Source organism: Xiphophorus couchianus, chromosome 14, assembly GCF_001444195.1.
Source record: "Xiphophorus couchianus chromosome 14, X_couchianus-1.0, whole genome shotgun sequence".
NCBI classification, from domain to species: Eukaryota; Metazoa; Chordata; class Actinopteri; order Cyprinodontiformes; family Poeciliidae; genus Xiphophorus; species Xiphophorus couchianus.
This window is the reverse complement of record NC_040241.1, coordinates 7,699,419-7,714,219: the sequence shown is the minus strand read 5'-3', so window position 1 is coordinate 7,714,219 and position 14,801 is coordinate 7,699,419. Positions and strand designations below refer to the sequence as shown.

The following is a 14,801-nucleotide window of genomic DNA, read 5'->3' as shown; positions in this document are numbered from 1 at the left end:
CTGGTACGGTTTGAATCCATAGGTGGATGCAAGTGGACCAGAGATCACTCTGAAAGCAGGATACGAACTATAGCGCAGGGCATCCTGGGTAAATACAACCACAACAAGTGCAAGAGCCTAGCATTAGCAAGAGAAATGTCTTGTGGTTTTTTGCCAACGACTAAACAAAAATGCTACAACCGCTGAAATCTGATGCTACTCCATTTTTGTTTACATTTAGCAAAGAAGGAAATTGCGTTCATATCTTCTTCAGATGTTTTTGTGTTGATTCTTTCAGTAGTTCTTGGTGGAGCGCCACCACAGGCAAGGTGGGGGAGGGACAGGTTTTCTCAAAGAGTTTGGTTTGTTTGACACAGTGCAAGTTGAAAACAAACCACAGCAGCTGAAAATGTAACTAATGTTGCAAAAACCGGACTATCGGGGTGAAAACACAGTAAATGTGCATTGTAATCCAAATATCAATTTTCTCAGTACTGCTGGCGATATGAGTGAAATGGACTGACTCGCCAGAGGATTTTCACAAACTAAATAGAAAACTCTGAAGTATTGTGATTATGAATCCAGGAGGATTAGCAAAGCATCTCGCCTGACAGGAAAACCAAATGTTCTCCTGGATGGAGCCTGACCACGAACATGAAAAATAAACACACACTAAACAAAAACTGTAATAAGGCCCTGAAACTTACAGATTACTTTTGATACAACCCCAATGTTCATGTGTTCTTCTTCAGTGCTTCATATTAGCACTGAAGAATGTTCCAATAAAGCATTCACATTTATTGGTTGGCGTTCTCAAGAAGGACCACCACCCTGGCGTCCTCTTGCAAACTCACACACACCCAAACGCCAGCGCCCGGTGACGTTTCCTGCGATTGAGTCCGTGACTCCGGGGAGCCCGCGCGTCTCTGACGGCAGAGGGAGGGGCCGGGCAGGAAGTGGTTGCAGACAGGAAGCGAGGAAGTAGGAAGCGTAGAGGCGGAACGCGTCCCTGCTGCCAATCTGGGGGCCAGAGAAGTCCTCCCTTCCTGTGCGGCTCTCAGACGGACACGCATTCGTATTTACTTCTGCTGGCCTCACCAGAATCGAGGGGAATTCAGGAATTCGTAGTGCTGGGATGTGTTTTGCTGTACATCTTGCCAGAGAGGGTGACGGAATAGCTCGGTGGCAGAAGACTGGCTCAACCTCTGTCAACATTTTCCAAGTAGAAGGAAAATGATAATAATTAAAAAAAATACTTTTTATTGGTAGGGATGTTTGCTTCACTGTGTTGGAAAAGAAAACTGTAGTGCATATTAGAAAACTTTTTAAAAAAATGTTTCTCATCTGTTTTTATAGCATGCCGGCGGTCGTTATGCACTTTATTTCTTGGCTCAAAACTGCCCGGCAACATCATGGAGCTAAAACAATGAATAATTAACGTACAAAATGACACCAGCGATAACATGCTGAAGCGCAAAATTCCATGAACGGAAGATGACCTAAGATTTGTTTGCTGTCTGAAGTGAAAAGTACCATCACATCTTGCTGAAAAGTGCAGACTCTGCGTATTTGACCAGCACGCGACAGGAGGAGCTCAGCTTAGCCCACCTTTACCAGAAAAGTGGAAACCTAACATCATTTGTTTAGTGATCCAAGATGTCTAAAATACGAGAGAAAAAGTGTTAACCAAACTACTGGTCAGATTTGCTGAAGGTAAAAAATCAAACAAACACTAAATCGAAGTGAAAACCAGTTTTCACTTGACATCGTGGCAGAATACAGCTCATTATTTAGATCAGATTAAGCTCTGCCACTTTTGATATCTTCACCTTTTATGTCTCACCTTTTCTAACTTTATTGCTCTTTGACGCTTAATTGTTTTACTGCGAGGATTTGAAACTTTTTGAAGTTATTCAACAAGCTAAGGCTAATTTAGCTTGTTTACATCCAAAGGCAAATTTGTTACTTCAACATATTCGGTTTGCAGTGTTAATAGCATTGTCGTACAATCGGTTGAATTTTGATAAACTCTTGTTCACAGAAGGCTTGAACATGCGACACTAGTCACCAGTTTACATCTTATGTGTCCAGTTTATTCTTGTAAATGAACAGCATTGCTTGTGGAGTACCACAGGGGTTAGAGCTCGGCCCAATTCTCTTTAAGATAAAAAGAATTGGCCCAAGTTCTCAATAGTAAAGAGATAGAGCGTACGGTCTGCTCCGGCAGGGGTGAATGCGTTCCAGAAAGACGGCTCTGTAGATATGCTGCCATAGTCTCGGGCTGCTGAAGCACAAACTGACCACTTTTCCTCACTTTCTTCTTCTGCTATTCTTCAGTATTAATTATTTGCTATTATTTCAACTGTTAACTTTGTGTTTTATTAGTTTTTGTTCCCCCTCCAGAAATAAAACTGATGTTGTGTTTTCTAGCATGTGCAACAGCACCGTCTTTTGTCAAGCAGAAATTTAGTCAAAATGTTTTAAGGACATTTTCACTCACTCTTACCAAACAATTTGACAAACAATTTGACTCAGACACACTACCTGACCTCTGACATGTACAGCTATTATTAGAAAGCAGTGAACTGTTGACCTTTAACTCGCATGCTGCCATCATCAGCCTGTATCACACAATGGAGGGTCAATCAGGATCAGCTAACAGCTATCCGACAATACAAGTCAACGGGCTTTTATGGCTATCAACACAACTTCTACCTCTGCTACGGTTTGATACTGAAGTATATCACATGCAGCCATTGTGTGGGTTATCTGCACTGTAATAATTTGTCTGATAATCATTTAATACCATTGTTGATGTGACTGCCTCGCTTTGACCGATGTGTTCTTTGACTCTTATTTTCAGGTTTATTGTGTATTTTCACAATCAAAACATGTATTCGCTGGCAAAAATGTTGGTTTCAATTAAGCACAAACTACAACCTTTTTAGAGGTAATCTAAACAGGCTTCCTGCAGCTTTCGCCAACTCAAATTTAAGGCCTTTTTAAGATCATTACGAATGAAATTTAAGACCTATACCTCCACAGAAATGCACAAACTTTGTCCAGCCAACTAGGGATGCATTTGCATTTAGTTTTTGTAAACACAAAAAGCTAGCTTGCTGGAAAGGGTATGCTAGCAGTGAGTTAACAATAGCCTCAAAAGCTACACAAGAAGGAAAAAAAAACAAAACACGTATAGAACATACAAGATTGTTCTATTATGTCAAGATTAAATGTAAGACGTTTGATTAACATAGTTGAGGCTGGTTTCAGGTGATGAGACAAACCTCGTTATAGCCTGTTTTATGTACAACTGCTTGCAAAAGTATTGTGTATGATTTTCCTTCTGCTTCAGAACTGATGTGCTCATCTGTGTCCCAATCAAATATATTGATGTTTATTGTCGTAATGTTAAAAATGTGGAAAGAGTTGAACACATATGAATACCTCTGCAGGGCAAAGTGTTTATAAAGCAACAGCATAAACGTAATAGACATTTTGTTTGATTTTACTTGAGCTTTCTTCAATAAGGACGCACCTTCAGCAGTTTCCTATTTGACGAACAGTTGCTTCCTCACAACCGAGGCCAAACTTATCATACAATGAAGCGCGTGAAAACGCTAGAAAACAGGCTGGGGCATTATCCGACAGTAATGAATGCGCGTATTCATGTAGTCTACAGTAGGGCAGGAGGGTACAAAGGTAGGTTTTGTTCCCCCATGTCGCTGGGACTTCAGCTTTGCTTGGCCATCGTGGATAAATGCCCCGCTTATCGGCCACAAAAAAACACTGGCACACACACTTCTGTGCAGAGTTAAAGAGCTGCAACGTTGCAAAAATAAAAAATAAAAAATCCACATGTGTACACTAAAAACACAGTATGAAGCTAAGACGCCCCTCTGTTTTTTGACTCAAGTGTGTGAAGCCTCCTTGGGCTCTTCTTCTGCAGCAGCTGTCCGCACTGATAGCTGCTTTGTTTTCCACGAGTGCCCCTTAACGAGGTCAAAGGGTATTTAGGACCATTGAACGGCGACGAGGAGAAACAAGAGCTACCCTCATCTTGGTCCAATTACACGGACACACACACATTGCGTCTTTTTACCTTCATAAGGACTTTCCGTTGACTTCCATTATTTTTTCTGAACTCTTTCTAGAACCACAACGGTAATGATTATTTTGGTGTAACATACGATCTCAGCCAAATGTTGCTTGAACTTTTCCACTCAGAAGCCATTGTGCAGGACATAATGTTGGTTTGTCTTGCTGAAATAATCAACACCTTCTCTGGCAAAAAAAAAAGAAAGAAAGAAAGAAAGAAACCAAAACCGATCACTAAGATTGGTGTCAAAAAGAGAAACCACCAGCTGGTTCTAACTAGGCAAATAGGCTTGATCCACCCACTGGAAGTGTACTGCACTGAATAATATGTTCCAGCTGCCACCAAGTTCCTTAACCCTAATGGATGCTGAGATTTGCGCTCATTCTCTAAATGACCGTGTCAAATGGCACATCCTGTGGTTGGGGAAAAGATCTTGTTCTTTCTTACAAGGATCACTTATTGTTCTGCATCAAGAACTGAAAAGCAAGCAAACAAACAAAGACCAAGAGCTACACAAGGCAGTCAATGCTTCGCCGTCACATGTCGGTTTAGTTACTACGCCTCGTCTGCTGCCACAAAAGTGCTGCAAGACTTTCCAGATTACTATTCTCTTCTGCATGAATCCGTAAAGCAACTTCCATTTTAACCACTTAAACCATTTTGAGTACTTGATATCACTGTGAGTTATGAGAAATACACAAGAAAATTATTTAAGGAGGGTTGAACGTTTTTTGTTTAAGGGAATCTACTGAGCTGTTAGGAAAATTAAAATCAAAATAGCTAAATTAGTCAAAAGAGTCTTTCTTACATAAAGGTTTTACATGTGCACTTAAACAAAGCAACAAGGATGACTTGACTAATTAGAAATGATTGACCTCATGAGCTAAAATGTCCAGAATGATGTCTGAGGTTTCAGAATGTGAAGAAAATCCTTAGAATATTGCTCCACTAATTAGGAAAAAGGCCTAGAATCCCTACAAGCTGAAATATAAAGTCCGATGCCTTCGGATGAGTCATCTTTCTACTTTTAGCATCATTTGCTAAAAAAAAAAGGAGGTTTGACTTTCTCCAACAGATCTTATCTCAATGATCTCATGAGCATATTTCAAGATGAGGAGACCTGGTTTCACCATTACAAAACTATGAACCCCTAACACCACATCTATTCTTTAGATCACAGTGAACAGAGCCTAATGTAACAGATAATCTTTATGTGCTAGAGGAGAGTTTATACAGTAATCTGATACTATTTTCTTTTTATCCCCAAATAAATCTGCCTGTTTAAATGTTACATTAAAACATTAGACATTAAACAAAGTCTAATGTGAGTCTTGAGGGAGGTCTGTATACGATCAAAAGCCACTGCGCCTTCCTTCCTTTCCATAGTTATATTTAGATTCTGTGATTACCTACATTTTAGATCCACAATCTGTAATTTTGCACGTTTTAAACATTTAGTTTAAGTGGATGCTTTTGTTAATCACTCAGATTAGGTTCCAGTTTAAATATTTATGTGGAACACTTTAAACTCTAGTGAGCTTTGAGGGTTTTTACCAAAGACAATTATTAATCAAATTTAAGACCTATGCCACCATGGAGATGTACAAAAGAAATGTAGGGGACCAAACCTGTGAAGGTTTCTGGGGTCTTTTTGTGGCTCTTCGCAGCAACTTTGTGCTTCTTACATGCACAATGTTATACAGCGCTAGCTAGCTATCTAGCTAACTGCATAGAGAGCCATATGCTAGTTACTAATGGTTTGTTTTCTTTCTAGCTAGCTATCTAGCTAGAAAGAAAACAGGCTCTCTAGCTAGCTAGATATTAATGAGCCATATGCTAGCTGCTAATAGGCTGTCTGTTTGCTTTCCATCTAACTAGCTAGCTAGAGAGCCACAGGCGAGCTGCTAATGGTTTGTTCACTTTCTAGTTAGGTCGTTACATAGCCATATTCTAGCTGCTAATGAGCCACATGCTAGTGGTTAAAGTATTGTTTGATTACAAGCTAGCTACCTGCTAATAAGCATGTGAGTCATTAGCAGCTAGCATAGTTGACATCAATTTAGATTTCAACTAATCCAATTATGTACAATTTGATACCAAATACCAGTTGTTAAAGGATTGTTTGTTTGCTTGCTGACTAGGATAGCAGCTTCTTACTGGTAGCTTTAATGGGCTTGAGTCACAGAACGCAGTGAGTGAAAATGTCTGCGGACAACTCAAGCCTTTGCCTGATAGAAAAGTCCAGCAAAAAAAACTACATAGACTACGTAAGATTAAATACAACCATGATTGATGTATTTAAGGCCACCTTGCACTTCCTTTATGAAGTTAAGTCATTTTAAGGCTTTAATTTTAGATAAATGAATTTAAGACTTTTTAAGGATGCGTGCACACTGTTTTATAGTGTCATAAATATATATTTTTTCCCCATTTATTGCAAATAACATCATGGATTTATCCTTTAAAACGTCCCAACAGTCGGTCGGTGACCTTTCTGCCTCACAAGTCAGCTTGAGAGGAGGCTGTGTTTAACTGTCAGCACCCCCTGGCCGTCTGACTCACCTGGACACAAACCCCCTTTATTGAGTTAACAGCCATCTTTGATTAGACGAGTGACTCAGCAGGACAGTTCTTAACAAGTGTGTATGTGTGTGTGAGAGGGTACGATGAATGAGAACATTTGTGCTCGTGTGGGAATATGTAAATGCGAGCAACTGCGGCGGTACGAGACAGACCGCGGGGGTCCGTTTGTCGTACCTCGTGGTCGGGTATTTCTGAGGACAGCGACTTTCCCAGGACCGTCGCGGTCAGGAACGTCCAACAGCGGGCCGTGTTGGCCAGGTTGTAACCTCCTGGAGACAAAAACAGCGGGGCGCAATGAGTTCAAGGATGAGTACAGTAACAATTTTATTTTTGTCAAATCTTGACAGCTTAATTTGGTGGATCCGAATGCTACTAGGACAGTAGGTAAAAATCTTATTACCCCTCTTCCCCACACAGTGATGATGAAGAGGACGGATTCGAGGGAAATCAGGAGGATGACAAGAAGCGAGCGGGAGAGGAGGATACAGCGCAGAGAAAGTATGTAGGACAAGGAGGGAGAGGGGGAGAGAGGAAGAGAGGTCGGATTGTAGTGGAGTAAAATGGCTTCATTGTGTCGCATAATTAGTCGCTATCATCTGGCCGAGGGGCTGAGGAGTCTGAAACAGGGCGCCGTGTGTGAGGAAAATTCAAACGCACGCGAAGAATACGGGCCGCATTCTGGATCTTTATGAAGTCACAGGTACGTTTACGTCTGGAGGACGTTCAAAAACACATGGCCGGCCAGAATAACACACATACACAGAAAGAGAGAGAGTACCTCCTCCCAGCAGCAGGGTAGGTAGCTGCCACTGCAGGACGTGCAGTAGACATTTGGCCACCCCTACAGGGGTCATGTTGAAGGAGCACATGGGATCGCCCGCCATGGTGTCGGCGCCCAGCTGCATCAGTACGGCCTCCGGGTTGAACTGCGACTGCACCTCCTGCATCACGCTGCGGAGCAAGTGGAAACGTCTCACATCATGCATTTCAGTAAATACCCCTTCCAGTGACATCAATTCAGATGTCAACTAACCCAAATATTTACAATTTGATACCAAAAGACTTTAACGGTTATCGGAACACGTCACTCGGGTAAAAACTGGAGGTTATGAATCGCCGAGTGGCGCCAAAATACAATAAAGATCTGCTGTCATTCTATCAACCTTCCAGACCTTCCAGACCTCTCAGGTCTTCTGGTTCTGGTTCTGCTCTGCATCCCCAGAACCAGAACCAAACATGGAGAAGCAACATTCAGCTTCTATGCACCACAAATCTGGAATAAACTTCCAGAAAACTGCAAAACGACTGAAACACTGAGCTCCCTTAAATCAAGGCTAAAAACCCAGCTGCTTTTGATTAGTAGTAACTGGAGCACTGATCAACATATCTGATCGATCGATTGATTGATTGACCTGCCAGCTTATAGTGGTTTGAGATAATTCAGTGTACAGTGAATCCTCGTTTTTCGCGGGGGTTACGTTCCTAAAAGAACCCGCGATAGATGAAATCCGTGAAGTAGTAACCTTTATTTGTTTACAATTATTATACAATAAAATACTCCATAATACATTGAAAGTAAAGAACAAAACCTTTTTTACAAGCCCAAACATTTGTTTAACATATAAAAGCATTGTATAAACTATTTTTTTTTTTACAAATAACTACTGTACCGTAAAATAATCATTTTAATCATCAACATGAACTGAAGGCGGATTCCCGTGCCCGAATTGCGGAGATCAGCGCCGCCCCACCGCGACCCGAGTCATTGGATTAGAACGGGAGAAAATGAAAAATGATTATGAAAAAAAAAAACAAAGTACAGTAGGACAAATAGTGACTTGTGTATTTCATTGCTCTTCTGACTGAGCCGCTGCAGCCTGACTCCGCTCTGTAGCGTTTTTTTCTTCTAAAGCCCACGGTGCAGGTGTGTTTTTTCGAGAGAAGAACATAGTTATCGGTAGCTGTTGTCGCTCTTTTTTCTTCTGGGCAAAAAGATTCTTAAAATTGGCAAGCTGTTTTACGTACATGTACATATTAAACCGCAACTTTATTGACACACAGGTGAAGAAGAAGCGGAGAGACTGTTTAGCCAATCAGAATGCAGAACACAATGCACAATGCAAATCCGTGAAACAGCGCGACCGTGAAAGGTAAACCGCGACATAGCGAGGGTTCACTGTAGTTCTATAAAAAAATCTCAGCACTCTTAATTTCTTTGTATTTCCCAGATTAAAGGAGACGGAGTATTTAAAGTGGTCTTGCTCAATACAGTGACTGCCTTCCCCATTAAAGGAGACGTAAAAAGCTTTAAATTAAACAAAACTCACACTTTAATTTGCCTGCATTTATTCAGAGAACATTAGGAAGGAATTGTTTCGGCCAAAATCAGTGGTACTACTGAAGTAAAAGGCGAATTGACTTGACAGCTTTTTAAACATCGTTATCAGGAGTGGCAGTAAGCTGTTTCTCTAATGTGGGTTTTAGAGCTTCAAAAAGAAAAGTTTAAGGAAAGCCAAGAAGCAAATTTAAATTCAAGGATTACAGATTTCTGTAGAACATTAGAATAATACTGAGAGAAAGGGTTGTTAAATGTACTCAATAAAAACTCTAAACCTGCCTCTGCTTGTTCTTCTACCAAGGACTAAAGCCTAAAAGGTTTCAAATCAAAGCTTTTGCCTTCCTCTCTATGTGTGAGCGATTTTATTTACCTGGTAAAAACCTGGAAGTATCTGTCGTCCTGGATGCCGTCCTCCAGTGGGATGTTCACAGCGTACCAACGGCCTTTTCCGAGCCCCGTGTCACAGACGTCACCAGTGCCTATAAAATGGACGCCATATTTTTAAGGATCAAAGTTCCTACACGTTTTCTTTTCGAAATTAGACTTTCCTGTACTGAACAGATCTAGTTTAAAAACCACACGTCAAGTTTAAACTGAACTCCAGTCCAAACATCTAGTGAAATCTTTTAGTGACTAAAAACTGAAGTCTGATGAGTAAAATGTGAAAATCAATGTGCTAAATTGCAAAACAAAGATATTAGGTCTTTAGAAAACAGAAAAAAAACTTGAGAAAGCAGCGAGTGTTCCAAACAACTTCCTTTTTTCCACACTTATCCAAAACTGGAAACCAATATAAGCTCCTTCCAGACTTTTAAAGGTTGTAGGAACCTTGGGGAGCTTCTTTTTAAAGAAATAAAACCCAAACACCTTGAGTCACTGACCGGGAAAAAATCCAGGAGAAAACTTGTGCAGAGAGACCGTCATAACCTTGGATGTGAAACTAAAGGCCTCCTCCACACCTGTGCCACAGAGTAAAAACAAAGTTCATAATCCGCCAGTAAAAATGTATTCAACATTTGTAATCTTTACATAGAACTTGAACATTTTTAATAGTTAGAAAGAGCCAATGTAATGTAGAAATAAAACCCATCTTGAGGAGGATAAAGAGCTGCTCTCCATCTCTGTGTGCGCTGCCCGTACCGTCTCCATGATGCAGGTCAACGTCCACGTACAGCACCCGCTCATATTTCTCCCTCAGCTTGAGGATCCCCAGCACAGCATCGTTCACGTAGCAGAACCCCGAAGCCTCATCCCTGGAAAACACAGAAGAGAAAGAATCAAGACATTTTTCTTTACATAAACAAAAAAAAATAAGCTAAAAAAATGTTTCAAATATTTTTTTAGTAAATAGAAAAGGTAACACTTTATTTGAAGGGGTGTTCATGATGCTGTCATGAACATCTTCATGAATGTTTATGACTGAAAATACATTAAAAGTGTCAGGTTTGCGTTATTGGGTAAATAATGACACTTTAATGCAAACATGGCACTTTTAATAGAGTTTTAATGCAACTTTTAAATCAACTTTGCCTTACAAGTGTCATTATTTACCAAATGACACTTCATGACAACAGTCATAAACATTCAAAAAGACTCCTTCATGTTCACGACAGGTGTTATGTCATGTTTATGACGGTGTCATGAAAATTATGAACGCCAAATCAAATAAAGTGTTACCAATAAGGTGAATTAATTATACATATTATAATTATACAGAAAAAAATATATAATAATTATATATATATATATATATATATATATATATATATATATATATATATATAATTATTATATATTTTTATTATATATTTTTTTCTGTCTCAAGAATTTGTTTTATGGCAACTGCATGTAAAATGGCAAATATGAATCCAGGTTGAAGAAAGTAATCTAGCTAATGCTTTCCAACATTTTGTCACATCGACACACTTCTATGTATTTAATTGGGATTTTATTTGACGAATAAAGACAAAATGGTAAAAAAAAAAAAAAAGAAGAAAAAAAAGTGAACTGAAAGAAAAATGGTTCACTGATTTAAGTTTTTTTACAAACAAAAAATGTTGGTAAAAAATTGAGTGCTATAGTACTTCCTTCACTTTTCTGAAGACCAAAGAAACACAGAAGAGAAAGGCAAACTATTAAACTAGAATAGACTCAGTTTGTCAAGCCCTTTTTCTATCGTAACCAACATCGTGCGTTTTAAACTTGTTGACTGTATGTGGAGCTGTAGAGCTTACTTTTTAGCATGGTGCCAGCCTCCCGCCCAGTTAATGGCCACTTCGCAGTTTTGCTCCAGCAGACACTCGGCTGCAGTCAGAGTAGCGCCCCCTACTGCTGCCGCATAGTCAAATATGCCCTCCACCACAGGACAGTCATAGCCTGGGTATAGAAAGAGACATGAGGTAAGGAGAATAGACAAAAGAGCGTAATGTGACAACAACAAAAAAAAACCATAAAGATACACAAAGTTAACATTGTACTACGTTTCCACGAGAACTCTGCCAGGAAACTGCCTGGATTTTCAGATGTCGATTGGTGAAAAAGTTCCCAATCAACAGCACCGCCCGAACACCTTGAGTCACCTGCAGTTGTCATGCCAGGCCACTGTATGGCGCTGTTATTTCTAGAATGTCGAACGCGCTTTAGACCTTTAGCGTCCACCTTATATCAAACAGTACGTCGTCTCTCATGAACAAAGTTCTCAGGTAACACATGTATTCCTTATTAGAAATCGATTTAAACTGGACAGATTAAGTAGCACAGCTGAACCTGTCCGGCTTCCGTTGGTATCCGTCATAGCCTTCTGCCAGTTCTTGCGTCAAATAAACCCCTACAGTCGTGCGTTCTGCGCATGTGCGCTTTCACACCTCCGAAACAATCCTGTGCCTAATGGCAAACTTTTTAACCCAAGGAGTTAGTTTTATAACACACTGGACGGATGAACTCGGGGGGGGGGTGAAATCACATTCGACACAAAAGGAGGAAGTTCCAGTGGGAAGAGCTGAGAACAGAGCAGAGGGAGGATGAGAGTGGAGGAAAGGAGTGAGAGCGACAGATAAATACAAGAGAATGAGACGAGGAAACAAAAACAAGACGGGTTAACCTCAGGATCAGTCTAAAGTTAGAAATGGAAATCTCAGCAGATACAACTTTTATTAAAGACAGTGTTATACTGCCCCCTGGTGGTCACAGACATGTTTGTACCCTTCTTTTCTCATCTCCAAACTGTAACTTCTTTTTTTTTTTTTTTGCTCTAGTGTCCCTTATATGAAAGTAGGCTGACAGGAAAGGGGGAAGGAGAGGGGGGAAGACATGTGGCAAATGTCGCCGGGTCCGGGAATCAAACCCACGACGGCCACGTCGAGGACTCAAGGTCTCCAAACATGGGTTGTGCCATCTATCCCCTACGCCACCACAGCACGCCCCCAAACTGTAACTTCTGCATGTGCTGAATACACAGAACTTAAAACTAATTTAAAATACCAACACATACTGAATCTCTCAAATGGTCAAAGTTTGAAACATATTTTTTCTGGGGTCCTGTTTACCAGCTAAGAATAAGTTATAACTTTTAAGTTCTAGTTTGTGTATTCCCTACCCAGGCCGTAGTCGGCTGACTGGGGGTCATCGTTGTCTCCGTCCCGGCTGATCTTGTGCAGATGCTCCAGGTAGGAGTCTGTGTGGAACATGGCCATCTCTTCCATTGTGGCAACTCGAGGTTTCACAACGCTGGAGGAAAGAGAAAAAAAAAACCTGAAAGGCTAAACTGGGGTCCTAATGGAAGTAAACAACTGTGGCAGACATCCACTAAATATGCATTACACTGTCAACATGCAAAAAAATTACTTTATAGGTTTAGGAAAATTAAATAGAGGAGACATGCATATAATCTTAGAGTATATCTGCATCAACATGGTTTGAAACAAAGCATAATAATTCGGTTATCATGTAAAATAGTAGAAACAGCAGCAATTCCAACTCAGGTTTTTCTTTCTTTTTTTGGGGTGGGGAGGTGATGCTTTCAAACCATTAAAATGACAAATTTTGATTTAATTTGCCACAGTATATTATAAACAACTTAAGCTAGCAGTAGAAATATCCTTTATTGTCCCCCATTGGAGAAGCTAAAAGTAAATGCATGCATGCATTTTTAGACTAAGACAAAAAAAAAGGTATAGAAAAACAGAAAAGGATCAGTATCAGAGAACATGAGAAAACAATTCTATTTTTACAACTGGATGGTCAGAAAATCTGTTTTTTGTCCATATGCAGTCATTTGTGCAAATATATACAGTACAGACCAAAAGTTTGGACACACCTTTTAATTCAATGAGTTTCCTTTATTTTCATGACTATTGACATTGTAGATTCACACTGAAGGCATCAAAACTATGAATAACACATGTGGAAATGTGCACTAAACTAAAAAGTGTAAAACAACAGAAAATACCCCTTATATTCTAGTTTCTTCAAAGTAGCAACCTTTTGCTGTGATTACTGCTTTGCACACACTCTGCATTTTCTTGATGAGCTTCAAGAGGTCGTCACCTGAAATGGTTTTCACTTCATAGGTCAACCTGCCCTGTCAGGTTAATAAGTGGGATTTCTTGCCTTATAAATAGTCATGAAAATAAAGAAAACCCATTGAATTAGAAGGTGTGTCCAAACTTTTGGTCTGTACTGTATATAAATATTAATTTTTATGCACAAATGTATATTTCTGAATATAAAATATACTATTTGCAAGAAATGAATATAAGAAAACTTGACAAATGACAGCAGAGATGTAAACACTGAGCATTGAGTTTGTTGGGAGCAGAGATGGATATAAGGACTGACAGCTGCTGGGAGGAAGGATATGCCATAACGCTCCATTGTGCACCAAGGATGAAATAGTCTCACTTATTGGCTATACAGTCCTGCAACAGCTTTATTACATAGTCGGAATGTTGCTGCCTCAGAACTTAAAAGTGGATCTAAAAAGAGGTGCAAATCTTCTTTTGAAAAACCCAATGCTCGCACGATTGTCCATGTTTTCTAACACCTACTGTTTCTGCTCTCTGGGTGCCATTTGAAAGTATTTTATTTTTTTAGTCAACTCTTTGACTTGTATTGGGATAATGATTAAAAATGGCTGCATGTTTCATTCATTCGGTTTTCCAAAAAAAATAAGTTCAAACACTCAAATGGTTCACGAATATGGTTGGTTTTTTTTTTTTTTTTTGTAAGTCCGCATATTTTTTTTGTCGACCTGTAAAGTTTTAAAGAGCAACCCTGAACAACTCACCTCATGTGGGGAAGCAGTCCATAAGCCTCTATCAGGGAGTGGACCATACTCGCCTGGCCATAGAAAACATTGAGAAAAAATCCCGTTTAAACCAGACTTTATGCGTGTGAATTTAAATCAAACAGACGCTAGCGCTACTTGAATCCATTTCTATCTGAATCCATCTCCTCACCCTGTTTGGGACTTTGGATAAAGTGTCACAAGTCTCGATGTACTCCGGGCTGTAGACATACGCCACTCTCCGTTTGCTGCTTTCGTCATTGTGCTCTCTGGCACTCATTGGAGTTGCGCTAAATTATGTTAAACTAATCTATTTAAAATTGTTTAAAAGCGAACAGTTAGCTAAAAGGTGCGAAAAGACTCTCTTGTCTCTGGGCTGGTGTTACACCGTCAACATTCCCCCTCGCCCGGGCGAAGTAACCGCTGTTGTGAAACAAGTAAAAAGAAAAGAATAAAAAAGCATCGAAATTAAATTAAGATATAACTCAATTTGTAAGTTAGATAGACTTTTTATAGTT

General features: G+C 39.8%; 1 protein-coding gene across 1 annotated transcript in view; it reads right to left on the bottom strand.

The window, feature by feature from the left end:
- Positions 1-14,801, bottom strand: part of hdac8 (histone deacetylase 8) — a 31,170-nt gene that overhangs the window by 16,310 nt on the left and 59 nt on the right. Inside the window, exons 2-10 of the mRNA XM_028039150.1 lie at positions 14,456-14,706; positions 14,284-14,336; positions 12,595-12,725; positions 11,234-11,375; positions 10,140-10,252; positions 9,881-9,958; positions 9,370-9,478; positions 7,440-7,612; positions 6,836-6,930 (exon numbers count right to left, since the gene is read on the bottom strand). Of these exons, the coding sequence (XP_027894951.1) occupies positions 6,836-6,930; positions 7,440-7,612; positions 9,370-9,478; positions 9,881-9,958; positions 10,140-10,252; positions 11,234-11,375; positions 12,595-12,725; positions 14,284-14,336; positions 14,456-14,563 (1,002 nt within the window). The 5' untranslated portion in view covers positions 14,564-14,706. The remainder of the gene's footprint in view (positions 1-6,835; positions 6,931-7,439; positions 7,613-9,369; positions 9,479-9,880; positions 9,959-10,139; positions 10,253-11,233; positions 11,376-12,594; positions 12,726-14,283; positions 14,337-14,455; positions 14,707-14,801) is intronic.